At 53.6% G+C, this 26,815-nt stretch overlaps 6 protein-coding genes and 1 non-coding gene across 7 annotated transcripts; 4 read left to right on the top strand and 3 right to left on the bottom strand.

Moving 5' to 3' along the window:
- Positions 1 to 148: 148 nt before the first annotated feature.
- CAOG_07220 (hypothetical protein) lies at positions 149 to 2,684 on the bottom strand. Its single transcript, XM_004343029.2, has 2 exons — positions 2,658 to 2,684; positions 149 to 2,174 (listed from the first exon to the last, which is right to left on the bottom strand). Exon 2 carries the CDS (start codon positions 1,922 to 1,924, stop codon positions 356 to 358), a length of 1,569 nt encoding a protein of 522 aa, XP_004343079.1. The 5' UTR covers positions 1,925 to 2,174; positions 2,658 to 2,684; the 3' UTR covers positions 149 to 355.
- Positions 2,685 to 3,154: 470 nt separating this feature from the next.
- CAOG_07219 (hypothetical protein) lies at positions 3,155 to 4,259 on the bottom strand. The gene has a single exon (XM_004343028.2). The coding sequence runs from the start codon at positions 3,915 to 3,917 to the stop codon at positions 3,186 to 3,188; it is 732 nt and encodes a 243-aa protein (XP_004343078.1). The 5' UTR covers positions 3,918 to 4,259; the 3' UTR covers positions 3,155 to 3,185.
- Positions 4,260 to 4,459: 200 nt separating this feature from the next.
- CAOG_09796 lies at positions 4,460 to 4,544 on the top strand. Its single transcript has one exon. It is a non-coding gene; the product is annotated as a tRNA-Tyr (tRNA).
- Positions 4,545 to 5,166: 622 nt separating this feature from the next.
- CAOG_07218 (plasma membrane calcium ATPase) lies at positions 5,167 to 11,491 on the top strand. The gene is made up of 8 exons (XM_004343027.2): positions 5,167 to 5,638; positions 7,548 to 7,657; positions 7,755 to 8,146; positions 8,268 to 10,035; positions 10,142 to 10,211; positions 10,364 to 10,511; positions 10,644 to 10,820; positions 10,927 to 11,491. The coding sequence occupies exons 1-8, from the start codon at positions 5,249 to 5,251 to the stop codon at positions 11,238 to 11,240; spliced, it is 3,369 nt and encodes a 1,122-aa protein (XP_004343077.1). The 5' UTR covers positions 5,167 to 5,248; the 3' UTR covers positions 11,241 to 11,491.
- CAOG_07217 (hypothetical protein) lies at positions 11,387 to 17,547 on the bottom strand. The gene is made up of 9 exons (XM_004343026.2): positions 15,749 to 17,547; positions 14,909 to 15,645; positions 14,634 to 14,775; positions 14,360 to 14,483; positions 14,087 to 14,237; positions 13,911 to 14,003; positions 12,430 to 13,770; positions 12,220 to 12,298; positions 11,387 to 12,104 (listed from the first exon to the last, which is right to left on the bottom strand). The coding sequence occupies exons 1-9, from the start codon at positions 17,430 to 17,432 to the stop codon at positions 11,620 to 11,622; spliced, it is 4,836 nt and encodes a 1,611-aa protein (XP_004343076.2). The 5' UTR covers positions 17,433 to 17,547; the 3' UTR covers positions 11,387 to 11,619.
- Positions 17,548 to 19,040: 1,493 nt separating this feature from the next.
- CAOG_09060 (hypothetical protein) lies at positions 19,041 to 23,222 on the top strand. Its single transcript, XM_011272491.1, has 10 exons — positions 19,041 to 20,577; positions 20,665 to 20,856; positions 20,933 to 21,007; positions 21,097 to 21,253; positions 21,349 to 21,572; positions 21,648 to 21,819; positions 21,903 to 22,039; positions 22,131 to 22,245; positions 22,314 to 22,558; positions 22,633 to 23,222. The coding sequence occupies exons 1-10, from the start codon at positions 19,627 to 19,629 to the stop codon at positions 23,104 to 23,106; spliced, it is 2,742 nt and encodes a 913-aa protein (XP_011270793.1). The 5' UTR covers positions 19,041 to 19,626; the 3' UTR covers positions 23,107 to 23,222.
- Positions 23,214 to 26,660, top strand: CAOG_09059 (hypothetical protein; the record flags this gene model as incomplete). Its single annotated transcript, XM_011272490.1, has 3 exons — positions 23,214 to 23,221; positions 23,382 to 23,593; positions 24,385 to 26,660. Coding segments are annotated over 3 exons (2,496 nt in total), but the record flags the coding sequence as incomplete, so codon positions are not given.
- Between the last annotated feature and the right edge of the window lie 155 nt (positions 26,661 to 26,815).

The following is a 26,815-nucleotide window of genomic DNA, read 5'->3' as shown; positions in this document are numbered from 1 at the left end:
TATTGCACTTTACAGAAAAATCCAGCTGCGGACAAAACACCTCAACGCCGTCCGTTCTTCACGCCTGGCATACCACGATAAAGAATAGATTTACTATATGTTGCTCGTCAACAAGCTTTGCATTAAAGACAATTATACCCCAGATCGATTCGGTCATTGCGATTTTGGTCTGTTCGCAGTTTTTTTTTGTTATTCAACACGTATCAAACAATTCACAATCACACAAGCCGAATTTGACCACGAGCACCAAGTCACAGCTCGAACAGCACCAACGACGAAGGACATGTCATCGCCTCGCGTGCCCTTCCCGAACAAATCACGCTTCAAGCACAAAATTTTCACATCACCACCATCATCACGTTTCCTTAGTCTCAGGAAGCGTCTCCAGCACAGGTCGCGTTTGATGCGTAACAACATCCTTGACAATCAAGTCCCAGGGAAGACTGATAAACGTCAGGAAGGCGTTCAGCGCGGGACTGTCCCCCTTCTGAGGGCCAGAGACCTGTTGCTTCTTGGTGGCTGCATACGCTTGCACCTTCTTGACAGCCGAATCAAACATGCCAAACGACCAGGAAGCGATGCGCTTGACTTCTGAAGAGGCTGACGACGACGAAGATGACGAAGAAGTCGTGGTGGAAGGCGACGAGAGCGCGGCAGCGGCAGCTTTTGCCGTTGCTGGTTGGCCTGCATCTGATGAAGCCTGTTGTTGTTGCTGCTGCGATGCGACTGGAAGGCTGGATCCGGATCCATGAGGCAAGAGCCTGCTCATTGCCACTTGGGCTTCGCCTTTGCCGCCAGGTCCGCGCAGCATGAGGAATTCCACATCTCCACGGCTGCGCGCGAGCAGGGAGAGATAGAGCGGAGTGCTCTTCTTGACCTTGGCTTGGTAGGCGTTCAGCAGCGCGGCGTACACGACAGAGCCCTGGAAGACGGTGCTCTTCTGCTCGGGACTGCCATGGGGCCAGGCAACCATCTCGAGACACAAGCATTCGTCCTCAACAATGTACACCTCGCTGAAAATCTCATCAAAGTTATCGACAGTAAAGAAAATGTGCGGGTACGTCAGCTCGGTCTCCTCGGCCTTGCCCGAATCCATGTTGCGTTTGCTCGGGGAAGGGTAGACGCGCTGGGTCACCTTCTTGTGGATGACGAGGCGGTCGCGGGTTCGCGGCGGCTGTCCAGGCACCGCTGCAGGGGCTCCGGCAACAATCGGGATGGGCTCCTTCACGGTGCGGCAGATGGCGACGGTCAGCGAGTACTCGAACTGGTTGAGAATCAGATTGAGGTAGAAAGTCTCCTCCCAGTTGATGGCGCGGTCGAATGGAGCCGGTTGCTGGTGGTTGCTGCGACGAACAAAGAAGGGCTCGTCAGGCACCATTGGCGGCACGGGCGAGCCAGGAGTCGAGGCCCCGCTCCGAGACGCCGACTGAGACGCGCCAGAGGTGGAGGGCTGACGCGAATGCGTCTTGTTAAGGATGGCGGCAGACACTGCTGCAGGCGTGATGGCTTGGGGCAGCTGCTGGTTGGATGAAGAGGTTGAGGAGGACGGGGTTTCGCTGGAGGGATTGGCGGGCTTTGCAGAGGAGGAGGAGGATGTGGCGGTGGCAGCTGCAGCAGCTGTTGCAGCATTCATCGCGGCAAGCGCGGGTGCTAGTGGGGGCAGTGGCGGGTCTTGGTGCACGTAGAAGAGCAGATCGTCGCGCGAGGTATCCTTGCATTCAAGAAAGTACGACTGGAAGAGGGGAAACCAAAACTCGTTCCGCTCGAGCGCATGCTCCACGTCCGACTTGTCCGAGTCGCCCACCACGACAAAGTCTGTTGAGGTCGCGGATGTGTTCTGGTGTCGCCGCGGCCCTCCGTGCGCCCTCTCGACCGCCTTGTTATTGTTGTACGAGCGAATCGCGTCGAGCACTTCCGTCAGCATGTTTGTGTGAGACCGACTGGGTTTTGGTGAGTTGGATGAGCTTTTCTCTTGCTTGAGGTATCCGAACGGTGGTGTTGTTGGTCCAAGTCGAGCAACACAAAAAGGGAGTTGCAGCCAAGGGAACGAAGCAAGTCTTGGTGATTGTAAAAAGTAGCGGGTCGTCTCAGGCTGTGTTTCTATGCGATCTGAGGGCCTTGAGCTGAGCTTGGAGCGAGCTGAATGTATGGGAATTGCAGCAAAATTGGCGACCCTGCGACAAGGCGAGATTTTTTCAGTGAGACTGGCAAAGATGCAACTGTAATGATGATTGAGATTGGAGCATATTGATGAGTGACGCTTCTTCAGAGGACGAGGGGGGGGGGAGAGAGAGACGAAGAGAGAGAGAGAGAGAGAAGGGATGAAAGACGTCTTGTGAGCCAAAAGGAGGAGCGAAAGAACGATGGGGTCGCGCGCACAGCACCAACAAGAGCCAAAGAAGATACCAAAGTCGAGAGAGCATGAGACCAGGGGGTAGGGGGTTAGGGGGTCGGGAAGAGGGGGAAGGGGAAGCAGGGGCAGATAGAACGGCATTCAACAAGAAGGTCAAGAGAGGGAAAGGAGGGATGACAAGGCAAAGAAGGGGCGTTTGGATGAGCAGGGAGAAGAGGAGGGAAGAGTATGAGGATGAGATGAGAGAGGGGGATGAGAGAGGGGGATGAGCAGGGATGAGAGGGATGAGGATGGCTGGTCATACTGAAACGGCAGACAAAAAAAAAAAAAAACAATACAAAAAGAGTGGAAAAACCAAAAGAAAAAGAAAAAAGAAAAACATTGAAAGGATTGTTGAACGTTGAAGCAAAGAAAACACCTCAGAATCACAAAAAGAAGGGGGAAAAGACAACATGGTTGCATTAATAAGAGAAAGAAGAAGGTGAACGGTCAATCAGGCGAGTTTCACATTCAAGCTGAAGCGATGGTGGCTTGGAGTTGGCTCCAGAAGAAGGTGCTCAGCCTGGCATTTACATGGCTGATTCCAAAGTGATTGCAAATGAGGGACAGTGGCTGGCTGTTCTTATTCTCCACTTAAAAGAGTTGGTTCTGTTGCTTCTGTCCGCGCCCCCGCAGTTTCAACGCATGACTCGAGCACCAATGCACGCGTACCAGTTTCAACCAGAAAACCCCCTAGAATCAACTAGCGCTGAATGTCAAAAGAAAATGGATCGCATCGGGCAAAAAAACAAAAACAAAACACAGCCTTTTCATTCAGATCCACTGAACAGTGTCACATTAATCCAGCCTCTTCCCACAACTCGCTCAATACATCGACAAGCTCATCAAGAAGAACCGGCTTGCGGAGGGTGCCTTGCACGACGAAGCCAGGCAAATCATCCCACAAGTCGTCGAGATCGGCGTTGGAAAGACGCAGCTCTTGCAGTCGCGCCGCAGAGACTGGGGTTTTGAGCCATTCTGCACGTTGCTGTCGCCATCGCTCAGCACCAGTGTTAACATATGTCCCTGTACTTGCGTCGCCAGTGGCTGCAGCAACAGCCGCTGCAAACGCCGCCGCAGTAGACGACATCACCGGCGCTCCAGCAGCAGCAGCAGCAGCAGCAGCAGCAGCATCGTCATTGCCAGCTTGATAATTGTACCGATGAGCATCGTCATCATCAGAAGACGAGGACGAGTCGCCAGTGGCTTTCCGTCTTGCCTGCGGTGCACGCTGGGCAGCTGAGAGCGGCGGTCGCGCTGCTGCTGGCGATCGCAGCCCTGCGCCTGCTGGCTGCTGCTGCTGTGGCTGCAGCTGATGTGGCTGTCTTGGACCTGGCTCTGATGAGCGATGGAGAGGGGATGGCGTCGATCCAGTCCGTCGTGCGGCCGAAGCCAGCGCAGCGCTCGTCGTCGTCGTGTCGTGCTGCATTGGCGCTGGCGACGAGGCCGACGACGTGAACGTGCTCGACTCTGTCGACGAGAGCCGTTCGGGTGCGATCGAGCTCGGCTGTCTCGGCTGGGCCATCACAAGTGAGTGGTGAGTGGTGAGTTGTGGCAGGTCAAGTACTGGCGGGCTGGTTGAAGTGGCTTTGTGCTCCAAGTGAAGAAACGTAAACGGGCTCACAGCAGGGAAGGGGAAGGCGAGCTTGCAGTGGAATGGACAGGAAGAGTGGCTGAAGGCGAGAGAGAGAGAGAGAGAGAGAGAGAGAGGACTGAGGCGAGGCGACTCAGAAAACGAACAAGGCGATTGAAACTCAGCTGATTTTGTATAGCACAGAAATAGGGCAAGCCCCCACAGTGGATTGGAGCGAACTGGAGCGAGGGAGAGCGTGGAAGTCAGTTGATTGCTGGATTTTGACGTTGATCAATTGCAAATGACTGGAACTGAGGGCACGCTAATCATGGAAGGCGGAAACGAGACAAAGCTAGGGCTTGATTCTATCGTATCGACATCCCTCCCATGCAGAGAGGGAACGCAAGCAAGCCATGCATCGACGCTCTGAAAAATCCCAATACTCGACTTGGCGTTGGACTGCGATTTGCCCAGTCATGATCTCAACAAGCAATCCGACCTTAGCTCAGTTGGTAGAGCGTCTGACTGTAGATGAAAGCAAATATCAGACGGCCTCTGGTTCGAATCCGGAAGGTCGGATTTCTCTTTTTGCCTCTTTTTTGGTTTTTTTTTTCGTTTTTTTTTTTTTCGATTTTTTTTTTTTTTTCATGGTCTTTGCTGGGTTATGCTGCTCTGCTCTGCCCACAACCCGTCACGCCCCCTCCAACCCGAATTTTTCTCTCTTCAACTTCGGGGGAAACACCTTGCGATCTTTTGCTCGTCATGGAAAAAATTTGCGGCCGATTATTTGAAGCGTCCACCACGCGTGATTCAACCACGTTTAATCCGAACGATCCGTTGTCTGCGTTTCCACCCGACTGCGCCGCGCTCCGTCTCGCTCGCCTGTGCTCCAGACACACCAGGTAGCGTGGCCAGCCGCTGGATCTTCCGTCCAGCCCCAGCATGGGCGGCGGGGGTGCCTGCGCTTTTGCCCACAACGTGCTTTGAGCTGCAAATTTGCTCCACTAATTTTGAAGCAAATCGTTCCTCCTCAGTTCCTTCCTTCTACCCTCGCCCCTCTGCACTCCCGAATCCCGAGTCTTCTGCCCCACAAAGGCATGTTGTTTCTCGATGATCTGTTGCATCCCTCTCACGCAACTCCATCATCATCCCGTCGGTCGTTTCTGTTCAATTATAGGAAAATTTGAGCCAATCTGAGTTCACTCTTTTTTTTTTTTCTTCTTTCCTTCCTTTCCTTTTCCTCTCTTTTCCTCATCTTTCATCTCCCTTCCTCTTTCGCAACCATGCAGGCACCCGCGATCAACATTGCCGAGTCGCTCGGCAAGATGGAGTCGTACCGCTCCAATCGGTCGAACGTGCTGCCCAACATGCTCTCCAACCGCAGCAACCGCAGCAACCGGAACACTGGCACGTTCGGCGGCCCGAGCTACCGCGGCGCGATCAACAACCGCTCGTCGGGCTTCTCCCCGCTCGTCGAGGACGCCGACCATCCCGCGTCGCTCTCTGTGCCGTCGTCGACCACTGGCGGCGGCTCGTCGGCCCCGGCTGCTGCCCCGGCGCCCCGCCGCACCCAGAACTTTGTCGAGTCGGTGGCGTCCAGCGGTCCCTTCTCGCTCAGCAAGGAGGAGCTCGTTGAGATTGTCTCGTTCGACAACCGCGACAAGGAGAGCCAGGTGAGTCGTAGTGGTGTTTTTTTTTTGGTCCCTTGTCGTCAGAGGCGCGCCGTTGGGAGAGAGGGCGGGAGAGAGCGAGAGAGCGACTGAGAGGCAAAAAAAGAGGAAAAAGCCAGTGTGACGCGCTTGTGCTTCAGTTCCATCTGCGTGGCGCTCGTCACACCACCAGCGCACACACTTGCTCAAACACACACACACATTGCACACATGCACACTGAAGCACAGCAGCTGCAGTGCTGGCAGACCAACGCACAAGCGCACTGAACAATCGAACCAAAAAAAAAAAAAAAAAAAAAAAAGTCGAAAAACATGAAAACTTGATTTTTTTAATTCTTGCTTTTTTTCTTTTTTCAAGTCGCTTTCATTCGCGTTGGTGTTTGCTGCGGAGTGAGAATCAAAAATCAGCGGCGAGCCAGCACACATCCACAGGCGTGAGATTGGAGCGGGAGACGCGCAGTTCGGACTGAGAACTGAGACGAAGCAATTGAATGACGCGCATTGCTATTTTCCTCGTTCGTCGTTCAGTAGTGACACACAGTTGTCGCAATGACGATGCGCTTGCTCCACAAAATCGCCCGCTGCGACAATGCGTGGCTGGTGTTTTTTTTTTGAAGAGCTCGAGCAGCTTGTGATTCTTCTGGGTTGAGTGGACAAAAAAAAACCTGGGAGAAGGCGCTCACAGATTGGTGAAGCGCAGTTGGCCAATGGGCGCGCTGCAGAAACTCATAGTGTCAATCTCAAAAGCGGGGCGATCGTGGCGACTTGCGAATCGAATTGCGTGGATCAGAGAGAGAGAGAGAGAGAGAGAGAGAGAGAGAGAGAGAGAGAGAGGCAAGAGCAGAGTACGAGTGCGAGTGCGAGTGCAGTGATCAAGATCAGCGGCAGACAGTGAGACGGAAACGAGGAAGGAGGTTTTTTTTTTTTTTTTTTGACGGGTTCAGCCACTTTTTCCACACTCACTAGCGCAGCCTTGGATTGCGTCCTGCGCTTCCTGGTTGGATTGTCCTGAGCACCTTTTTTCGTTGATTTCAATCGCCTTCGGGCGGTGTGTGCGTGCATCGGCGGTCGCTGCATCGTGGGGCTGTGTGCCGTGCGTGCAGGAGTGTGGCTGCAACAGTTTCCTTTTTTTTTTTTTTTTTTTTTTTGACGTCTCTCGTCACGCGGTTTTTTTTTTCTTGAACCGGTTTTTCCAGTTTTCCGGTTTTTTTTTTTTCCCCTTGTTCTTGTTCTTTCTTTTTTTCTTCTCGTTGTGTTGAATTGCAATCTGAGGTTGGAGATGAGAGATTGGAACATTCTAAGACTGAGACTGAAGCTGATGCAGAGCGACGGGCGACGGGCGACGGGGGGGGGGGCGACGATGCCGATGAGGGGGTTGAAAAAAAAAAGCCAGGAAAAAAAAAAAGCTAATTTGCCTCAAAATGGCAATGTTCAGCCCGCCCACCGTCCTCCTTCCTCTCGGCTTCCTTGCGCCTTCCTTCCTCCCAAAAGGCTCAATGCTCGGTGGATTGTGCTATCGGCACTTCTTCTGTCACATTTTCTCGTTCTTCTTTTTTGTATTCACCCCCCTCCCCCAACGCGAGGAAGGCGAGACCAGTTTTTATGTGGCGCAACTGTGCGGGTGACACAAGTTACCCACCGCAAATCAACCCCAAATCAACCGGACTGGGAAAAAAACCGGGCTCCTAGATCCACCTCGTGATGGCGTGACGTCACAAAACATGTTTTATTATCACCTAGAAATGAGGGGAAGAGGGGGGAAAAAACAGGAATTAAAAAACCGGAAACAAAAAAAACCAAGAAAATGAACAAAGAGCGCCAACCCACCATCCTCACGCTCAACGTTTCATTCAAACACTGTACTCACCATGTCATCCCGCGTTTCATTCTCCGTTCTCCAATTCATCATCAGGTCCAAGTCCTCGAGTCCTATGGCGCTGTCGAGGGCATTGCCGACAAGCTCCGTGTCAACCTCGATTCCGGTTTGAACGCTCACGACGGTTTTGAAGATCGCACGGCACAGTACGGGCCTCCCTCTGTTGTCTTGTCTTGTTCTTGTTGTGCGGTTGATTGTGACACGCTGCTCACATGCAAAACCTGTGTCCTCTTTCTCGTGCAGTTTCGGCCGAAATATCGTTCCGCCGCCAAAGTCCGAAACGCTGCTCGAGCTCATCTGGGACGCGCTGCACGATCGCATTCTGCAGATTCTCATTGTTGGTGCCATTGTCACGCTTGCTGTGGGTCTGGCCCAGCACCCCACGAGCGGTTGGACGGAAGGTGTCGCCATTCTCGTGGCCGTCATTCTCGTCGTCTCCATCACGGCCGGCAATGACTACTTTAAGGAGCGCAAGTTCAAGCAAATCCTCATGCTCCAGTCCGACAAGCACGTCACCGTTCTTCGTGACGGCAAGGAAGACCAGGTTTCCAGCTGGGACATTCAAGTCGGTGATGTCGTTCTGCTCTCTGTCGGCGAGGAAATCCCCGCTGATGGTATCTTTATCCGTGGCACCAGTAAGCACTTGATTTTTTCTTGATTTTTTTTTTTGGTTGCATTCCTGTCGTTTCGAGCTGTGATTTCTCACAAAAAACCACCCAATTGTCACTTTCTGCCCCCCGTCTCCCTCAACCAAAGACCTTTCCGTCGACGAGTCGCCGCTCACTGGTGAGACCGTCCCTGTCAAAAAGTCGCCCACTCGTCCCTTCATTTTCTCGGGCACGGAAGTCAAGGCTGGCGATGGTGCCATGCTTGTCACCACTATCGGCGAGCTGTCGACGGGTGGTCGCATCCAGGCCATGCTGAACGAGCAGTCCAAGACGGCCACCCCGCTGCAGGAGAAGCTCGAGAAGTTTGCCAACATTATCGGTTACATTGGTTTTGGTGCTGGTATCCTGACGTTCGTCGGCCTGACGATTCGCTGGATTGTCGATGTTGCCCAAAAGGAGTGGGAGTGGGACCACATGCGTTCGCTCCTCGACTTTTTCGTCATTGCCATCACCATCGTGGTCGTCGCCGTCCCCGAAGGTCTTCCGCTCGCCGTCACAATCTCGCTCGCTTACTCGATGGTCAAGATGATCAAGGACCAGAACTTTGTGCGCCATCTCTCTGCTTCCGAAACCATGGGTGAGGCTACCTGCATCTGCTCGGACAAGACCGGCACCCTGACTGAAAACCGCATGTCCGTTGTCGAGACGGTCGTTGGCGCCGAGCAGCGCGTTCACACCTCCTTCTCCCCTTCGACCATCCAGCCCTTCCTGCTCGAGCCGCTCTGCGAGGGCATTGCCCTGAACTCGACCTGCTTTGTCAAGTACAACGAGGGCGAGACCTTGCCTGTCTTTGTCGGCAGCTCCACCGAAGGTGCCCTGCTCGTCTTTGGCCGCAAGCTTGGCGTCGAATACGAGGAAGTCCGCGAGAACGCCACAAAGTTCCCCGACAACTCCTTCCCCTTCTCGTCCGACCGCAAGCGCATGACCACCCTTGTCAAGCCCCGCGATGGCTCTGCCCCGTACCGTGCCTACACCAAGGGCGCTTCCGAAATTGTCCTCGAACTCTGCTCGCACATTGCTACGCCCCAAGGCGCCATCCCCATCACCCCCGACCACAAGGCCTACATTACCAGCAACATCCAGCGCATGGCCAGCGACGGTCTGCGCACGATCGTTCTTGCCTTCCGCAACTCGCAGACCCTGCCCACCGCCTCCGAGGAGATTGAGTCCAACCTGATTTTCATTGCCCTCACCGGCATCAAGGATCCCGTCCGCCCCGAAGTCCCCGACGCCGTCCGTGCCTGCCAGCGTGCCGGTCTGATTGTTCGCATGGTTACTGGTGACAACATTCTGACGGCCAAGAAGATTGCCCAAGAGTGCGGCATTCTCACTGCTGACGGCATTGCCATCGAAGGCCCCGAGTTCCGCGCGCTCACCCAGGAGCGCCGTGACGAAATCATCCCCAAGCTGCAGGTTCTCGCTCGCTCATCCCCCCAGGACAAGTTCGATTTGGTCAAGCGCCTCAAGGCTCTCGGCGAGGTCGTTGCCGTCACTGGTGACGGTACCAACGATGCTCCCGCTCTCAAGGAGGCCGATGTCGGCTTTGCCATGGGCCAGTCTGGTACCCACATTGCCATGAACGCTTCCGACATTGTTTTGCTCGACGACAACTTTAGCTCGATTGTCAAGGCCATCCGTTGGGGCCGCAACGTCTTTGACTGCATCCGCAAGTTCCTCCAGTTCCAGCTTTCCGTCAACCTCGTCGCCATCGTCATCACCTTTGTTGGTTCGGTCGCCTACGGTGAATCCCCGCTCTCCGCTGTCCAGCTGCTCTGGGTCAACCTCATCATGGATACTTTTGGTGCTCTTGCTCTTGCCACCGACGAGCCCGAGGAGAAGATTCTTGAACGCCCTCCGTAAGGCCGAGTGTTTCCGTTGTTGCGAGTCACGTTCTTGTTATCATTTTGCTCACCTTTTTTTCTTTTCTTTGTTGATTGTCTCCTTGTACCTGTTCGTGTACAGGCACACTCGCGATGAAAGCTTGGTTACCAAGGGCATGGCTACTTACATTCTCATTCAAACGATTTGGCAGGTGCGTACTTTTATTCAAAGCGGAACAAGGGGGGGGGAAGGAGAAGTTTGTCACAGTTGCATCGCATCATTTTGAAACTTTTGATTTTTTGGTTGTTTCGCTCACTCTTCGATTCTTTGTTGTTGACGATGATGATGTTGCTCTTGACGTAGTGCATTCTTCTCATTATTGTCTTGTTTGCCGGCTATCGTGCGGTTGGCGTCGACTCGGATTCCGAGATTGAAATCTACACGCTGGTCTTCTGCATCTTCGTTTATCTTCAAGTTTGCAACTTGATCATGGCTCGTCACTTGACTCTTGGTATGTGAATGCTCGTGAACTGTTTGCTGTGGTGAAGTTGCCGCTCTCTCCCTTTTCCGAGGGCGTGTTGTTTCGTGACTTGGGCCTCACTGTCCCGCGCACTTTTGTTTTTTTCCCCCTCACAATGCTCAGAGCTCAATCCGTTCCGTGGAATGTTCAACAACAAGCTGTTCTGCTTCCTTGTTGTCCTGATTGCTGCCGTCCAGGCGGTCGCCGTCCAGGTTGGTGGCGATTTCGTCCGCACTGAGGCTCTTAACGGCAAAGAGTGGGGCTTCTGCATTGGCTTGTCTCTGCTGTCCTTCCCTGTTGGTACGTGACCATTACGATGTGTTTTGCCCAATTTGCCCCCCCCCCTCCTCCGCAAGATACTGACTTGTCTTCTTCGGGTTTGAATTTTTTATTTTCAATCCGGCAGTCATCAACGCGCGCATCATTGTTCGCTTCGCCATGCAGCACCACCAGGCTCCTTCGTACGAGCGTGCAGCTGGCACGCGTGCCAACCCGCCTGCAGAGTTTGAGCTCCAGTCCGTCAACGTTCAAGGTGCCTCCCCTCGCAACGCTGGTGCATTCTGGGCCAAGCTTCGCGCTGCCAGCATGTTCTTGTCCATGTATCGCAGCAACCAAGGCGGGGATGACACCACTTCCCACCATTCGCAGTCATCGCGCAAGAGCAACGAGGCTCGCTTTGTGGCTTTGCGTGACGACGACATTTCCGAAACGCGCATGTAATTCTCAAAGTCGGCTGCGTTCCGCCTTGCTGTCGTCAGTTGCTCGTGTGTTTTTTTGGACCTGTCTTCATTGTGTTTTTGTTTTTAGCATTGATTGCGTGTCTGTGTGTCTCCATGTCTTGCAGCTGCAAATTAACACCATCGTTTCTTTGTTGGTTTTTTATTCATTCTGCAAAACTCAACAACGACGGTATGAGAGCAACAGAAATAATAAAAGCGTAGTACTGTTGCCAAACAGCACACGAAAAGCAAAAACCAAAACCAAAGCAAAAAACAAACAAAACAAAAGTCGGTGTGTAATGAATGAGGGAGAATCAAGGGAAAAAAAGCAACAGGAACAGGATGTGTGTAATGCAAATGTGTCGGACATGTCGAGTCCATCATGCGAGACTCTCGTCTTTCGAGCCATGTTGATCATGATCGTCTTCCACAAGAGCCATGGTCGACAAAGGTCGCCGTGATTGACTAGGATTGCCGGATTTTTGCTGGAGGGCGATTGCAATCGCGTCCTGACCGCTAGAGTACGAGCCGCGGCGAGTAGTGCGCCTCAAGGCTCCACTATGTAGCGACACAGAGGTAGCATTTGTAAAGGACGAAGCAAACGAGGAGGCAAAGACAGAAGAGAATGTGCTTTGTGCAATAGGCGCAGACTGAGTGAGCGCCTTCGTGCCCATCAAGCCGGAGCTCGCACCCTCAGAAACGACGACGGGCTCCTCCTTGGCGTCAGCAGACGACAAGAAAGCGAGAGGAGCGCCGAGACCGGCTCGAATGATGCTCACGGTTTCCTGAATGGCCTCAACCTGATCGCTGAGCGCGCTGACATCGTTCAGAGATCGGTACTTTCGAAGAGCATCGAGAAGGTGGGCTAAATCATTGCAAACCAAAAAAAATCCCATCAAACCAGAACAAGCATCAAAGATGTTAGCGCGCAAATCATACCACATCCTCGCCCCTCGAGCCTGCCGATCGTTGCGTCTTACCACGCGTGCTGGGCTCTTGAAGGGTCTTGAGTTGCAGCTTGAGATGCATCAGTTCCAATTGAGCCCGTTCCAACGCATCCTAAAGCAACAGGAGCAAAAGTGAAAGTACGACAAGCAAAACAAAAACCCCAAACAGTGAGTTCTTTCAGGTCGTCATACGCGTTACAACAAACACTTGTCCACCCTCTAATTCTCCGATGTGACGCTCACCTGAGATTGCACGTCAGAACGTCGGAGCTGTTTGAGACCTTGGACTTTGGCCGTCAAATGCTGGATGGCCAGCTGAATATCGTCGAGCCATGCGTTCGTCACCGTCTCCGGAGCTTCCGCAGATTGGGACAAGTCCTCTTGGCTTTCGAAACTTGTATTCGAGGGCGAATTCTTACCGGCTGCATCGGTGCGACGACGTCGCGGGACATGCGCTCGCAACCCATCCTGGCGCGAAATGGTTCGCTTGCGGGATTCGGCTTCAGCCGGTGCAACGGCCTCGACAGGAGGCTCAGTGTGACGCCGACCAGGGGAAATTGGGGGCTCCTCGAGCTCTGGCGGGCTTGCAAGTGCGTTCGGGGAGATGGTGGTGGACGAGGCTGTCGTGTTCATTGCATCCGCATTGAGAGCGCTCGTGACGTTTGCCGCCGGGTTGGCCGCAAAAACCGCCGAAACGCTGGGCCGATCTCGTGAAGAGGGCGCATTTTTGCGCGTGGCGTCCTCTGATTCTGACAGATGATGCGATTCAGTTGCTTCGGAAATTGCTTCGTCAAGCTTGTATTTGCCACGGCTGCGGCCCCAGGTCAGCACCTTCTTAATCCTGCCGCCCTTGGGTGGGACGCTGGTGCCTTGGGAGTCGCCTCCCATGAGACTGGCCGAGGAAGAGGACGAGACCAGCATGGACACTGGACGAACGCTGCGCGACTTTTGGTGATCACTGATTGCGACGGACGCAGCCACCTCGACGATGGCATCCATATCGACAGCAGCGACAGACGAGTCGGACATTGAGCGGCGACGAGGGCGGAGAACAGCCGGAGGAGCTTGGTCTGCGGGCATCGGCGAGCTGTTCGCTCGAGCAGCAGCCTCGGAGGGTGTAGAAACCGAAATCGTGACTGAAGCGGAAACCGAGTCGAGTTGCTCGTTCGAGCTGGCCGCGAGCTGTTGCGGCTTGAGAGTCGTGCTAGCACGAGGTTCAATCTTGAGCGATTGCTTGTAGCACTGATCCACAGACATTGTGGGGTTGATGCTCTTCAACAAATCCGTTGTTCCAGAGTTCCGAGCGAGAGAATACCCATTTTGCTGGAAGTGCTGAACGTTGAGGAGAATTTTCGAAATGTGCGAGAACTTGGCGACATTGATCAGCTTGTCTCCAGCCTCATTCTTGACAAAGGTTGGATTGCCATCGTCCAAAAATGTCAAATCAGACAGATAGATGCCGAGATACGGCACACAGGGTGGCGATACGGCAGACAGCGCCTCACGCATGGTTTTGCTGTTTCCAGAAGAGTCAATGAAGCGCTTCAGATCCTCGAACACGGTCATAATTGGCTTTGCAACGCGCTATTGGTTGTTGCAAAATAATAATCAGGAGGGAATGATGATGTATCAATGTGAGTTTCCAAGCAAACAAACAAAAAAAGCAAACAACCAAACAAAAAAGTGCTGCTCCCGCCCCTTCTGCAAGAAAGATGAGTGCTTACCTCCCAGGTGCGCTTGAGACGAATGATGGCAGCGTTCACCAAGCCGGACATAATTGTGAGAAGACCATTGTAATTGTTGAGGGATTTCAGATGCTGTGCGGGAAAGGTGAGCGTACCATCGCAGGATGAATGCAGTTTTGAGTTGTCCCCGACAAAAAGCAAACACAGAAACTTACAGCAGCGATTTGCACAAAGTCTTCCATGATCAACAGACGCTGATCATGCGAATCCGTCAATAGAATGCTCTCAACAACCCAGTTGCTGACCGTGTTGAACCAGTCAATCATTCGAGTGATATTCGGTGCTTGCTGCGGTTTGCTACTCCAGCTGCAAACGATACACAATCCACGTCAATTTTTGGGAGGGCATGCAAGCAGCTCACTGCCTTGCTCGAACCAACCAACCAACAACAACAGCAACAATAGAGAAAAGGGTGCATTGACGCTTACTTTTTGTTCAAAAGCTCGTCGGTTCCGATTGCTGAAAAGTTTTCAAAATCCATCAGAGTAAGTTGCTCAGCGATGCCTCTTGTGCGGGCGAGTACATTCTTGGTCTTGCGGCGTTTTTTGTCATCTGCGGATGCGGATAAACCCCCCCCCACGAACAGCAAACAACAAACAACAACAATCAAAGTAGAAGAACAGCAACCGGAGCACATTAAGCAAAGTAATCAATCACACGTGCAGTGAACAAGAAGTGCACCATAGGGACATGAAGACAGACCTTCGTCTGGTGCGCCACCGACATGGAAAGTTCGATGCAAAGCAGAATCTGCTTCTGGAGTTGTTGGAATCGCCGCGGACCCGGCTGTGCGTTCTTCCACAAAGCCACGTGCCTTGGGTTTGAATGAGAACGAGTATTGGGTCTACATACAAAGAGAATAGGGTCAGTGGGGAGACTCGCGCACAGATCCAACAGAAACAGGAGGCGCCAGCAACAAACGACGACACCTGCACCACCGCCACCGCCACCACCACCAACAACAACAAGGTTCTCACTTCTAGCAGATTCTCGATGCGTTTGGCAGTTGCCGTGAGTTCTGCGGGAGCACCAGAATGAGCAACTTCCTCCAGGAAATCGTGAATCTGCTTGACAATCGTTTGGGAGGAGGTTTCGAAAGCTGCGAACGGCGCGATGGGTGACCCCTGCAGGCTCATGATACTGCCAACAGCGCCAACGGGAGCATTGAGGGGATTGCAGAAATAGGCACTCAGTTGCTTGTCATCGGTGAGCTTTCGACGATCCACCCATGTCATGAGCGTTTTGAGCACTTTGAGGCGCACAGTCTTGTGCAATTCTTCGGGGGTACGAGAGCGCTGGCCCGGGGGAATGAACGGGGACTGGTAGCAGGCGATGAGCGCTTGCAACAAGGCATCCGGGGTGGTAAACATGCTGTACGTGAGCAACACGGTGGATTCCAATTGGGTGTCGGCGTACAACGCGTACGTCACGCGGACGACAATGCGCTGAAGCGTGCCCGAAACGACGATTGGCACTTCTGTCGTTTGCGGATTGCGGAACTTGAGCTCGAGATCGTCAACGCCGCGTTCCACGAGGACAAGAATGCGTTCGTCGCTGCCATGTCTGCCTTTGCTGATGGTGCCTCCTGGCGTAGAAGGCGAGGGAGGCGTTGTACCAGCAGCCGTTGAAGGAGTAGAGGGCATTCCAGTGCTGCTAGAGCTGCTGAGATCGTCACCGGCGTTGGTAGGGATGGGCATGTCTCCAAAGAATTTGCCTACCCGAGAAAACAATTTTAAAAATGAGTCGGTCAAATTTCAGCATCCAGAGCACTCGGGTCGTTCAACAGCGCAAAAAAAGAAGAAAAAAAATCCACATACTCAATTTCCTCGAGTGAGAGAGCATCGCGGCCTCCTCAGAAGACCGCCGACTGTTTTCAAGCGCCATGTTCTTTTCGCGCATCAGCGAAGTCACGAGAAGGGTGCGGGTGGGTGACCGCGGCTTGGTGTTGTGGTCGAACGCGGCGGCGGCGCTCATTCTCCGTCCCTGTGAGGCTGGCGAAGGAGAGGCAGGAGCCGCATTGGCGTCAGCAACTTCCTCTCCAAAAAATTTGCTGACTTTGGCAGAGTTGCGTCGTTGGCGTGATGCATGGAAGTCGTCGTCACCGCCATCGGCATCAGTATTTTCCTCAGTAGTACTGTCGCCGTCCACCGAATTTGAGCTGGAGGATTGTCGCAGATGGTGGAATATTTGCTTGGAAGGCGAGCCAGGCTGGATTGTGGCAACAGGCGTGCTGCCTCCCGATCCACTGCCCGCGCTCCCAGTGCTGATCGCGCTCACACTACTCAATGTTCTGCTTCGCGTAGATGGCGGCGAGGCCTCTGTTGGGAGGATGAGACTGTCGACACTTTGTGAAGCCTTCACCCGCTCCGACAGATCCACGCTGCTGATGTTGCCGTTGCTGCTGCTGCTGATGGTGTCAATGTGGGACCGAGTTCGCCCCGCTGGCTGGGGATTTTTGGAGCGTCCCAGCCGAGATAGAAAGCCGCCGCTTGACTTTGCGACAGGGACTTGTTGCAAGTCCTCGCTGGGCAGAGGCGGCTCGCTGCTCAATCGACGCCGGTTACGGGCCAAAGAGGACTTTTCGCTGCCCGCCGCCGAGTGGGAAACAACCGTGCCTTTGGCACCAATGCCCGCTGGTGGCGGAGCATCGACACCGAAAAATTTGCTGGCTTTGGCCGCACTGCGAGAAGTCCGTGCGGCGGAGGACAGATGACTGATATCATCATCACCATCGTCATCTTCGTTCGCGCTGCTAGAGTTGTCGCTCTGGAATGGAAGAGGTGTGGTGCGGGCAGACAGGGCAGACGATGGCGTGCTGCTGCCATCGGTCTGCTTCCGCTCCTGGGTGCTGCCGTGACTGACCGCATCATCGTCCGCAGATTGGTCACCGTACCCGCTGTCGTTGCCAGACACGAGGCTTGCTCCGGACGCAATGCTACTGCTGCTGTTGTGCCGCGCATGAGATCGCGGAGTGGTCGGAGTGGCGAGCGGAGTGAGTGGCGCCACGTTCCCTGCCAACGTCGCCGTTGACGACGACAAGGCGGAATTCAGGGACCACACACTCTGAAAGTTGATTTGGGTTGTCATGATGGGAGGTGGGGGCAAAAAGTCCACCTCTGTGGATGGTGGTTTTGTGATTGCAGCAGGAAAGATGGGCGTCTGCATCGAGCTGACTGGAGGCGTGGCTAGATTTGGTTGCGAGCTCCGAAGCAGCGCATACTGGACGAGCGATGCACTGCCGTACAGCGGCGGTGGAGGCGGCGGCAAATCCTCGTCGGCCACAACCAAGCTCTCGAGCGAAATGTGGATATTGTCCTGCGATGCGCTAAAGGCACGCAGTGGTATCGAGACTGAGCTGATTTTCGGCAGGACAGCGTTCGGCGAGCCCAGCACTGGCGGCGGGGGCGGGGGCGGGAGGTCATCCGGGACCTGTCGAATATTCCCACCGAGGAGTGGTGGCCGAGCAGGCAACATTGTGGATGCCATAGCTTGCTCAGCCATTCCTTCAGGACAAGAACGGGAGGGACCAATATCAACAGCAATCGAGGACCGGTTTCGAGATTCCGAAGGTTGAGGCTTTTTGTCGTTTGAAGGGAAGGTCAAGAATGACAAGAATCTGCCAATGTCAACACGGCCCAGAAGCGACAAACAGTGAGTCACGTAGCTTATGCTCAGGGCCATGTTTTCAAGTGTCTGAGATAGAGAGATAGAGAGAGGCTTTTGCAGTGGATGATGTTTGTGTGGTTTTAGTGGAATGAGGTGAAGAGAAAGCGAATCAGCGAAAGAGTTGAATCCATGGCGATACACACTGTCGATATCTCAATGGCAAGGGTGACTGATCTGTGTCTGTGATGCTTGGGTGTGTGTCTGAGTGGCTAGGCACAGACCGCAGAGGCGGTTTGTTTCAAACTCGACTCCAGCAGCAGCTTGTGCTTTGTCGCTGGCATTGCAAGAGTGCTCACGAGTGATTGAGTCGAGTGAGCATGACTGAGTGAGTATGCCTGAGCGAGTGTGTGAGTGAATGTAAAGGGTCAAAAAAGGGGGTGGTGGTCGAAATTCGAGTTCCCAGCATATTGCAACCGCAACCCGACACACCCCGAGATTGAAATCACACGAATGCGAGTTGGAAGAGAAAGAGAGATAGAGATAGAGATAGAGATCGAGATAGAGAGAGATTGAGAGATAGAGAACAGAGGGTCACCGCTCGACCTATTCGCATGAAGCGCGCCCTGTGTGCTCTCTCTGCTCCGTACTGGACTCCAGCACTCCATCGTCATCGTCGTCATCATCATCATCATCATCATCAGTCTCTCTCGCCTCACTTGGACACCTGTCTCTCTCCTTCTCTCTTGTGTGTGTGACACTCTCGCGCGCCCCGCTTCTCTCACACTCAATTGTCCATTTGCCCTCCTGTCCCTCCGTCGCCCCCCACCCCTCTCTCTCTCTCGCTCTCTCTCTCTCTCTCTCTCTCTCTCTCTCTCTTACCCAATCTCGCTCTTCTTCCTTTTTTTTTTTTTTGCAGGTCGCTCGTCTTCCAAAATGGCATCCGTTTTCAATCAGAATTTTTCAAACTATTTTTTTTTTTTTCAAAATCGAGCAAAACGACCTCGCTGAGGGAGGGGGAAGTGGAAAGGGGGGAAAGGGGAAGGGGTGAGCGAGTCGCAAGGGGGGTGGTAGGGGAGTGGTGAGTGAGTGGTGGGAGTCTTTCAGTCAGCGGTCGGCTGGTTGTGGTTGATGGTCGTCTGAGGAGCGAGACAGAGAGAGAAATTGGTCGCTCCACAGAGCAGGAGCCAGGCACAAAAAGCGATAGACAGAACAGCACTGCCATCATCATCATCATCATCATCATTATCACTACTATGGAAAGCAGATGAGGAGTCCAAGAGTGACAGGGGGGGGGGGAGAATGAGAGATGGGGGTTTCGGTCATTCATTCCTAACCCAAAACCACCTCAAACCACAAAGCAAAGAGGGGCTGAGCGAAAGGGCGCATCACAACACGAGAGTAGAAGAACAAGGCACGACACACGACACACGACACACGACACACACTCAATGTGGTGGAGGCAATTCAAACACTTAGAGAGAGAGAGAGAGAGAGAGAGAGAGAGAGAGAGAGAGAGAGAGAGAGAGAGAGAGAGAGAGAGAGAGAGAGAGAGAGAGAGAGAGAGAGAGAGAGAGAAAAGGAGATTAAAAAAAAAAAAAAAAACCTCACAATGGAAATGCAATGGAAAAAAAAAAAAAATGAGGATTGAAATTAAACACAATCACATTTTGCACTCATCCATCCAAGCATGGATTGTGATCATGACGATGATAATGATTGTAATCATGATGATGATGGAGCAAAGGGCGAGCAAAAAGGCTGGGAAATCGAGTAGTGAGCAACATTCGATCTGTAGTGTTCAACCCCCCCCTCCTGCCCCCCGTCCCTCATCAGCCCAAGCAGTGCATTGAATAGAGAAGAGCAGGGGGTTGGAGTTGAGAGTCGAGAGAGCGAACAGCAAACAAACAGGACCAGTCTCAGTTTTTTTGTTTTGCTCGGGTTTTCTCAGATTTGCATTCAACTCTCTCAGTCTCTGTCTCTCAGTCTGTCTCCCTCTCGTCGATTTCATTCATACTACAATCTCCTAAGCGTTCTGAGCCCTCTCTTACAGAATAGAGGTCTTTGAGTGAGACTAGAGTCGTAGCACAACATGCTCAACCCTCACGCGGCGACATTCTCATTCACTGCTGCTGGCGCTCAAGCAACAGCCACGCGTCCAATGCAAGAACAGAGCAACTCAAGCAGCGCAAGCTCTCGACAAGAGCCATCTTCATCATCATCCTTGTCAATGGCCGGTCGGACGCGCCACGATGAAGCCAATGCTGCTGATGACGACCGAGTCCGTGAACAGGGCACCAGCCGCGTCCAACACGCCGATGGGCAAAGCGAGCAACAGGATGCTGGTGGTCACCATCGCAGCAGTCAGAGTGGAGCGCACCGTCAAGCAGATGACAGCAGTGGTGACGGACGACTGCAGCCCAGAGCCAATCTTACTGATTACGCAAACGGAGCTCAAGACGAGCAAGCTGCCCAGACCGCAGCGCAGGCTTCATTGCATGGAGCCCAGCATGGTGCATCTGGATCCCATGCGAAACAGTCGACCAGAGACACTAGGAAGCAACGTGGCGGTGGCCAACATGCTCAGAGTCACAATTCGAGCCATCGTGGAGCTCCTGATCGCGCACCGCACCAATCGCAAGGCCATGGAGATCAGCGTGCACCCCGGCAAGCTTTAGCGAAAGGCCAGGCTGCGCCACGACGCGGTGGCGGAGCGTTCTCTTCAGGGGGAGCTGCCTCCGATTCGCATCACCCCGTTCCAAGCAGCGCTGGCCATTCCAGCGGCACGAGCAGTGGCAACCACTTGCTCAACTTTACGTATGGACCGCCCGTTCGTCATGGAGCGAGCGGAGCCGGTGCCAGTTATGGGCGACACGACCAGCGCCGTCACCACAACCACCACTCCCACCATCATCACGCAACCAGCTTTTCCAAGCAGCAGACACTTCAAACACAGTGTCAAATGCTCGTTCAAAGCACGGCAAACACCCTCCCCTTTGTCACCGATCCCGACGCGCTGACCGAGTGGAGCACCATTGAAGAGGTAAACTCTTTCGAGTTTTTACAAGATGTGCTTTGATGTTGAGCTTGTTGTTCGGGCTCGGATCTGAAACTAAAATTGTGCATTCAGGTTCGAGTTCTGAGTGGAAACGACGAAACTGCATCGTGCCCGATTTGCCTGTGCCATCCAATCGCAGCAAAAATGGCTCAATGCGGACACGTCTTCTGCTGGGCGTGCGTGCTGCAGTACATTTCGTTCGGCGAGCGCCCATGGCGAAAGTGTCCCATCTGCTTTGAAGCCATTCATGTTGAAGATTTAAGAGTAAGCACCAAGGCCCCCCAAAACCGAATGAAAGCCATCAAATTCCATTCTTGCGACTCACTTGGGCTGTTGACAGAGCGCGGTCTCAATTGCCAAGCACACCCCGGCTGTTGGCGAAATGTTGACACTCACTCTCATGGCGCGAGATAAGGTAACAAAGCCAGAGCGATGTGTGACGATTGTTTCACCATGGATGGATGATGGATTGCCAGCTGACGTTTTGAGTTCGCCCCCTCTTAGAATTGCACCATCCCCGTGCCTGTGAGTGCGACAGCAAAGTATGCTCTTGCGGACGTCTACATTGCGGGTCAACAGGAGGAGGCCATCCAGCAACACTGCCGTGTATTGCGAATCACGCCAGCGCAAGTGCTTGACACGACGATCGCACGAGAAAAAAGTAAGGGGGCATTTGAAATTCATTCTCGTTGCGTCTCGCAAGCGTACCTAACCCCGTGATCCTTTTTTTTTGTTGTCGAACAATTTTGCCTTCAGCCGAGTTAATGTTGCAGTACGAAGAGCTAGTCCAAACGAGTGGGACGGCTGATCCACAACTCGCGTTCATCGCGATGGCGCAAGCTGCTCTGCAACAGAGGGAGAGCCAATTGACAGCGTTACTGAGTGTCGGCACCTTGCTTTCTGCCGAATTTTCAACTCTATCTATGGCCCCTGCGGCGCCCGTTTCAGTCTCGAGCTCGGCGTGGTCGAAGCCTCAGTCGGTAGGGCGAGCGCTGTTGGTAACAACTAAAAAGTATTCAAACCGGTTCTCACACTACACATCGTTCAATGTTCAGAGCGTACCAACAAGCACCGAGAGCGCCTTTTCAGATGAAGAAGACGACGATCAAGTTGAGCAATCCGCAGCTGCCGACCACGAGCCTATTCCAAGTAGTTCAAGCAGTGCTCCTGCGCATTCGCACCATTCCAGCGCAGGGGTTGAGCCTGACACGGCATACTTTTACCAAGGCAAGATTGAGCAACAAAAATACCTGCTCTGTCAGTTTGATGCTGCGCGCACTCTCACTTCCCTGGCATTCTCAATTGAGCAGCATCCGATGGGCAGCGAGTGTTCATGCACCCAATCAATGCTCGATGTTTAATGTTCCAAAACGGCAACTCTCTCGCGCACTGTCCACCCACCATTCGTGTCCGAGTCCTTGAAAACGAAGCGCATATCCAAACAGAGGTTGGTGGTCCTTTGATTAGCTATGGATGATGAACACGGTTTTTGACGCGGTTTTGCGTGATCTAACCTGCCTGTTTGGCCTCTGTGGTAGGAAACCCGCAAGCGATTCCGCGTCTTGGGCCACCTCGCTCAGGCCACCGAGTTTGTCTTTTGCGAAGTAGACCTGAATGACATGCTCAATTCAGAGACTCGGCGGCAATTTGGTGGTGAGTCTGGATTCTTGAGCAATTTTGGCCCCTCATTTCGTCTCACTTTGTCTTGGCTCGATCACTAGACGAACTCGCAAAGCGAAAGCAGCGCAGATCCAGCCGCATTCGACAAGAACATCAAATGGAAAAGAGATTAGAGCAAGAAGCACGGCGACAACACCAACAAGCCCTGATTGACACGCGTTCGCTTGGCGATTTTCCTGCGCCGTTGTCAATGTCCTTTGACCCTTCACAGCTACCTGCGCTTCCAGGCGCTATTCCTGCGCCCGAGCCAGTCGTGGCACAAGCCAGTACGGAGCCCAAACCAGCGGTAAGGCTTCTCGAGTGCGTGTCGGGTTTTGTGTTTCCGACTGGCTCTCATTGTCGCCCATGTCGCTCGTGTAGTCCTACATTCCACCTTCATTCGCTCAAGCAGCCAAGTGCGGAGTCCTGTCCAACCACGACGCCAATCCGCATGTCAGCTGGGCCAATGGTCGTGCGAAAACAACCTTGTTGAACGACGACTCGAGTCGAGCAGCACCGAGCACGAATGTCAGTTGGGCGGGTATGGCTCGGACGCCCATGTCCGGGTTGACTGCGCTGCAACGCTCTTTCTCTCCGCGAGCCCGGTCTGGAGCCCGCAACGCCCTTGATGGAGATGATTCGGATGAGGAGGCGCGGCCTCGAGATTTTCGGGAGACCTTTGCCGAGTCTTTGTGGACATCTCTGAGCGTGCCAGAGAGTGTCGATGGCAGTGCTGCTGCAGCAGCAGCTGCTGGCACCAATGCACCGATTCAAGACAAGAAAGCAGCCGGCAAGAAGGGCAAAAAGGGAGCGACGGTGCTGTTTAGCACTGGAGGGACACGAAAGCTCCATTGATGCTCGATTGCGTTGAGGAAGTGCAGTTATTTTTTTCCCCTATGGTTGTACTTTTTGGTCTCGCTCGAATCTCATGTTGCGTGTAATTTATAGTCTGAGTACATGACATGTCCAGGTTTACGTTCTCAGCAGAGAAGTGTCAGTCCATTGTTTTTTATTTTTTTTTTGACAGCTAAAGCATTTTTGTTCTCTCGTTCTCTCGTTTCAAACCTCTCTTTCCTCACTCTGTCTATCACTCTCACTCTCACCTATCTGTCTTCAATTCCTTCTCTAAGCCCGCGACGGCCGCTCGCTCGCTCGTTCAACGACTTGGCAACGCGCACTGGAAACGCCATTTTCGATTTCATGCGCGGCCAACAGAGCGGTCTGGTGCTGGTGCGGTCACGGCGACCACCCCCGCGGGGGCTCCTCCTGCCCAGTCGGCCCCTGGCGCAAGTGCTGGTGGTGCTGCTCCTGGGACTGTGGGTCTGGCCGAGCTCGGCCGCTGGTAAGTGTTTTGGAAAAACAAAAACGTCTTCCTTGCTGAGCATCCGTCCTTCTTGTCCAAACACTTCCTCCTACCCCTGAGTGAGTGCGCATCGATGGCGCAATGGCGGGTGGATCCTAGCAAGGCGGCACTGCAGCGCGCGGGAGAGTGATTGTGACAGAGTGAGAGTGAGTGAGTAAGACGACAAAAGCCGAGACTCGCACAATTGACACCCATGTCGAACGGGGACCCCGCCCGAGCTCACTCCCACACCCCCCCATGAAGCAGGACTGAGAGAGATGACTTGAGAGATGGGAATCGAAGGGGGAGAAGAGTGAAGGAGGGAAGGAGGGAGGAGGGTGCGAACGTGTCGGTGTTCGCATGGGAAAAAGGTGTGGCTAAATGTGGCACCAACGGAGAGCTCGTCGTCCTGCACTCATAGGACGAATAGCAGACCAAGAGCATTAGCATATGAGAGGAAAGCCAAGACATGCTGTTTGAAGGGGGTGAGGGGGTGGGGTGGCAGCGATGCGGTTGCCGTAGTAGCAATAGACACGTTCACTGCACTGAAAATGGGCAAAGAACGCGCTCGTGTCGCTGTTTTTTGTGTGTTTTTGGGTTGTCGTTCTTCATGATGCAGCATTCGCTTCTCTCCGACCGAATATGGACTCCAGTTGGAGTGGAGCTGCTGTGGCAGGGGTTGAAGAGGTCGGGCAGGGTTTGATTGACAGGACCAAAACACAACCGGACCAGCATGTCACACCTCCATGATCAACCTTCTCATCACCGTTCAACCTCCCTTTTGTGGACAGAATTCTATGTCGCACCTGCTGGAGACGATGCCGGCAACACGGGAACCTCGCCAACCTCGCCGTTCCGCACCGTCTCCAAAGCCATGAGTACGGCCAACTCGGGCGATTCCATTTATTTGGCCAACGGGGTGTACTCGGGCCCTGGCAACATTGGTGTCTTGGTTGCTGATGTGCACGTCTCACTGATTGGCGAGAGTCAAGAAGGCACAATCTTCGACTGCATGGGCGCGTCTGGACCAGTGTTTGACGTATCGTTCGGCACGCCGCTGTTTGCCAACCTGACAATTCAGCACTGCTTTTCGATGAGCAGCTCAGGGGCCATGACAATATCGGGCATCACTGTGTCTGCGTCGTTGGTCAACGTGACCATTCGGTATTGCTCCTCGAACAGCGTGGGCGGCGCGATTCAGGTGCAGCTCGCCAATGCCACCTTCGACAACGTGCGTCTGGAGAACAATGCGGCCGTGAACGGCGGCTCCTTGTTTATCGTGAGCTCACCACACATACATGTTCGAAACATGTTTGATTTCAACTCCACCGCCATCAACGGAGCAGCCATTTACGCGACCGCCACATCGATTGACATTCACGATTCCGTGTTTGCGCTGTCGGCGGCTTCTTCGCTTGGCGTCGTCTACTTGGCGCTTTCAAAATGCGAGGTGACGACTTCTCGGTTTGAGGGCACCGCCGGGACCAGCATCTTTACCTCTCAAGCGCAGTTGTTGATTGACGACTGCGTCTTTTCTGGCAACACCAACCAGTTGTCGGGCTCGGCTGTTCAAATCACGGCCACGGACACGAATGACGGCAGCTTCGACCGGATTCTCAACTCTCTCTTTGTCGACAACACGGCATACGACCGCGGAGCGTTGTACGTCAAGAACGGTGGCTATGCCGTTGTGCAAAATTGCACGTTTCTACGAAATCGGTCCTTTTCTGGCGGCGCAGTCTCGGTCACGACCGACGGTACCGCATTTCTCTACAATTGCACACTGCAAGACAACTCTGCCACCAGCGCCGTCAGTAATGCAACCATTTCGAGCATTATCATGGATGGAGGGGGCGCTCTCGAAGCATCCAAATCAGGCGCCTTCCTGAGCGCGGACAACTGCATCATGGTCAACAACACTTCACAGTACGGTGGCGCCGTGTTTGCAGGAAGCAAAGGCACCGTCATCATCAATGGCTCGAATACCGTGATTGCCAACAACACTGCCTGGTTTATGGGTGGCGGACTGTACGTGCAGGACAGCGCTACAATCATCGTTGCTAACTCGTTCAACGTTTCGGTTGAGCAAAACGTTGCCGTCTTTGGTGGTGGTTTTGCGATCGGCTCCAAGGGGACCCTCATGCTGAGCAATGTCATTGCCAGAGGCAACATGGCTGCTCTTGCGGGCAGCGGCGGGTATGTGTCGGGCACGTTTGTGCCGTCCCATGTGTACTACGACGGCAACGTCGCGGGCAAGCTGAGTGGCGGTGTCGTGCTGTTTTCCGATCCAGCCAGCGCAAAAGTCTGTGATACATGCGTTGTTTTACCAAACAACCTGGAAATCTTTGATGGCGGGTCTGTCAGGACGTCGAGAATCACAACAGGACCGAGCGTGATTTTCATGCGAAGCTACAGCGACACGTTCAGCTTTGCACCCGGCGGGAATGGCACTGCTGTCAACCCATACGTCTCCACCATTCGTATTGTTCCTGGTACCTTCCTTGGCATTTCTCTGGAGGTGCACGATGCCTTTGGATCCACACTGGAGGGTGTCGGGCCAGAGTACCGAATCACGGCAGATTTTTTGCCAGCGGGCGTCGGCGCGTTCCGCTTTTACATTCCTGGACCACTTTCGGGAGGCAAATTCGCTGGCGCGCTACCCTTTATTGGACAATTCAACACTACATTTACCTTGTTTATTCGGCTCACGTATGTCGACTCCCACCTGGTCCCCAACGTGGGGCCGCTCGTGCTGGAGTTCTCGACGGCGGATTCGTGCGGCCCCGACCAAGTGGAACAGAAGGTAGCCATTTCCAACATGGCCTCTCTTCCCAACTGCGTGGCGACGGAGCTTTCTACCGTCGCGAGCTCGGCCTTCATTTCGATTCAGGCCGTCACCAGCCTCTTTGCCCTCTTCACAATTGTTGTATTTCTGCTCATCCGAGGGTTTCGATCGCACCGCGCCATCCGGGCTGCGAGTCCGACACTGTTGCAGCTCATGCTGGCGGCCACCTCGCTCGTCTTTGTGGCCATCTTCCTGATGGGCGTGGACACTGAGTCGGACGAGGTAACTCTGACACACTTGCCAGCGACTGGTACCAATATTTGTCGCACGCTTCCTTGGCTGCTGGGCTTTGGATTTGATCTGGTGTTTGGCACAATGTTTGCCAAGACGTGGCGCATCCACAAAATTTTCAACAGCAATCTTCCCCGTCGCGTCCT

Source organism: Capsaspora owczarzaki (assembly GCF_000151315.2).
Source record: "Capsaspora owczarzaki ATCC 30864 unplaced genomic scaffold supercont2.15, whole genome shotgun sequence".
In the NCBI taxonomy this organism is placed as follows: domain Eukaryota; class Filasterea; order Ministeriida; family Capsasporidae; genus Capsaspora; species Capsaspora owczarzaki.
This window is presented reverse-complemented; position numbering and strand designations above follow the sequence as displayed.

What these genes read in the sequence shown, in the direction of transcription:
- CAOG_07220 (XM_004343029.2), bottom strand. Translation starts at nt 1,924, where the DNA reads ATGCTGACGGAAGTGCTCGACGCGATTCGCTCGTACAACAATAACAAG.
- CAOG_07217 (XM_004343026.2), bottom strand. Translation starts at nt 17,432, where the DNA reads ATGGCTGAGCAAGCTATGGCATCCACAATGTTGCCTGCTCGGCCACCA. An exon ending in GACGAGCTTTTGAACAAAAA is followed by an intron (nt 14,238 to 14,359) that starts GTAAGCGTCAAT and finishes TATCGTTTGCAG; the next exon opens with CTGGAGTAGCAAACCGCAGC. An exon ending in GTTCTGACGTGCAATCTCAG is followed by an intron (nt 12,299 to 12,429) that starts GTGAGCGTCACA and finishes CTGTTGCTTTAG; the next exon opens with GATGCGTTGGAACGGGCTCA.
- CAOG_07218 (XM_004343027.2), top strand. Translation starts at nt 5,249, where the DNA reads ATGCAGGCACCCGCGATCAACATTGCCGAGTCGCTCGGCAAGATGGAG. An exon ending in TATCTTTATCCGTGGCACCA is followed by an intron (nt 8,147 to 8,267) that starts GTAAGCACTTGA and finishes CCTCAACCAAAG; the next exon opens with ACCTTTCCGTCGACGAGTCG. An exon ending in GGCTCGTCACTTGACTCTTG is followed by an intron (nt 10,512 to 10,643) that starts GTATGTGAATGC and finishes CACAATGCTCAG; the next exon opens with AGCTCAATCCGTTCCGTGGA.
- CAOG_07219 (XM_004343028.2), bottom strand. Translation starts at nt 3,917, where the DNA reads ATGGCCCAGCCGAGACAGCCGAGCTCGATCGCACCCGAACGGCTCTCG.
- CAOG_09060 (XM_011272491.1), top strand. Translation starts at nt 19,627, where the DNA reads ATGCTCAACCCTCACGCGGCGACATTCTCATTCACTGCTGCTGGCGCT. An exon ending in TTCATGTTGAAGATTTAAGA is followed by an intron (nt 20,857 to 20,932) that starts GTAAGCACCAAG and finishes GGCTGTTGACAG; the next exon opens with AGCGCGGTCTCAATTGCCAA. An exon ending in GACGATCGCACGAGAAAAAA is followed by an intron (nt 21,254 to 21,348) that starts GTAAGGGGGCAT and finishes TTTTGCCTTCAG; the next exon opens with CCGAGTTAATGTTGCAGTAC.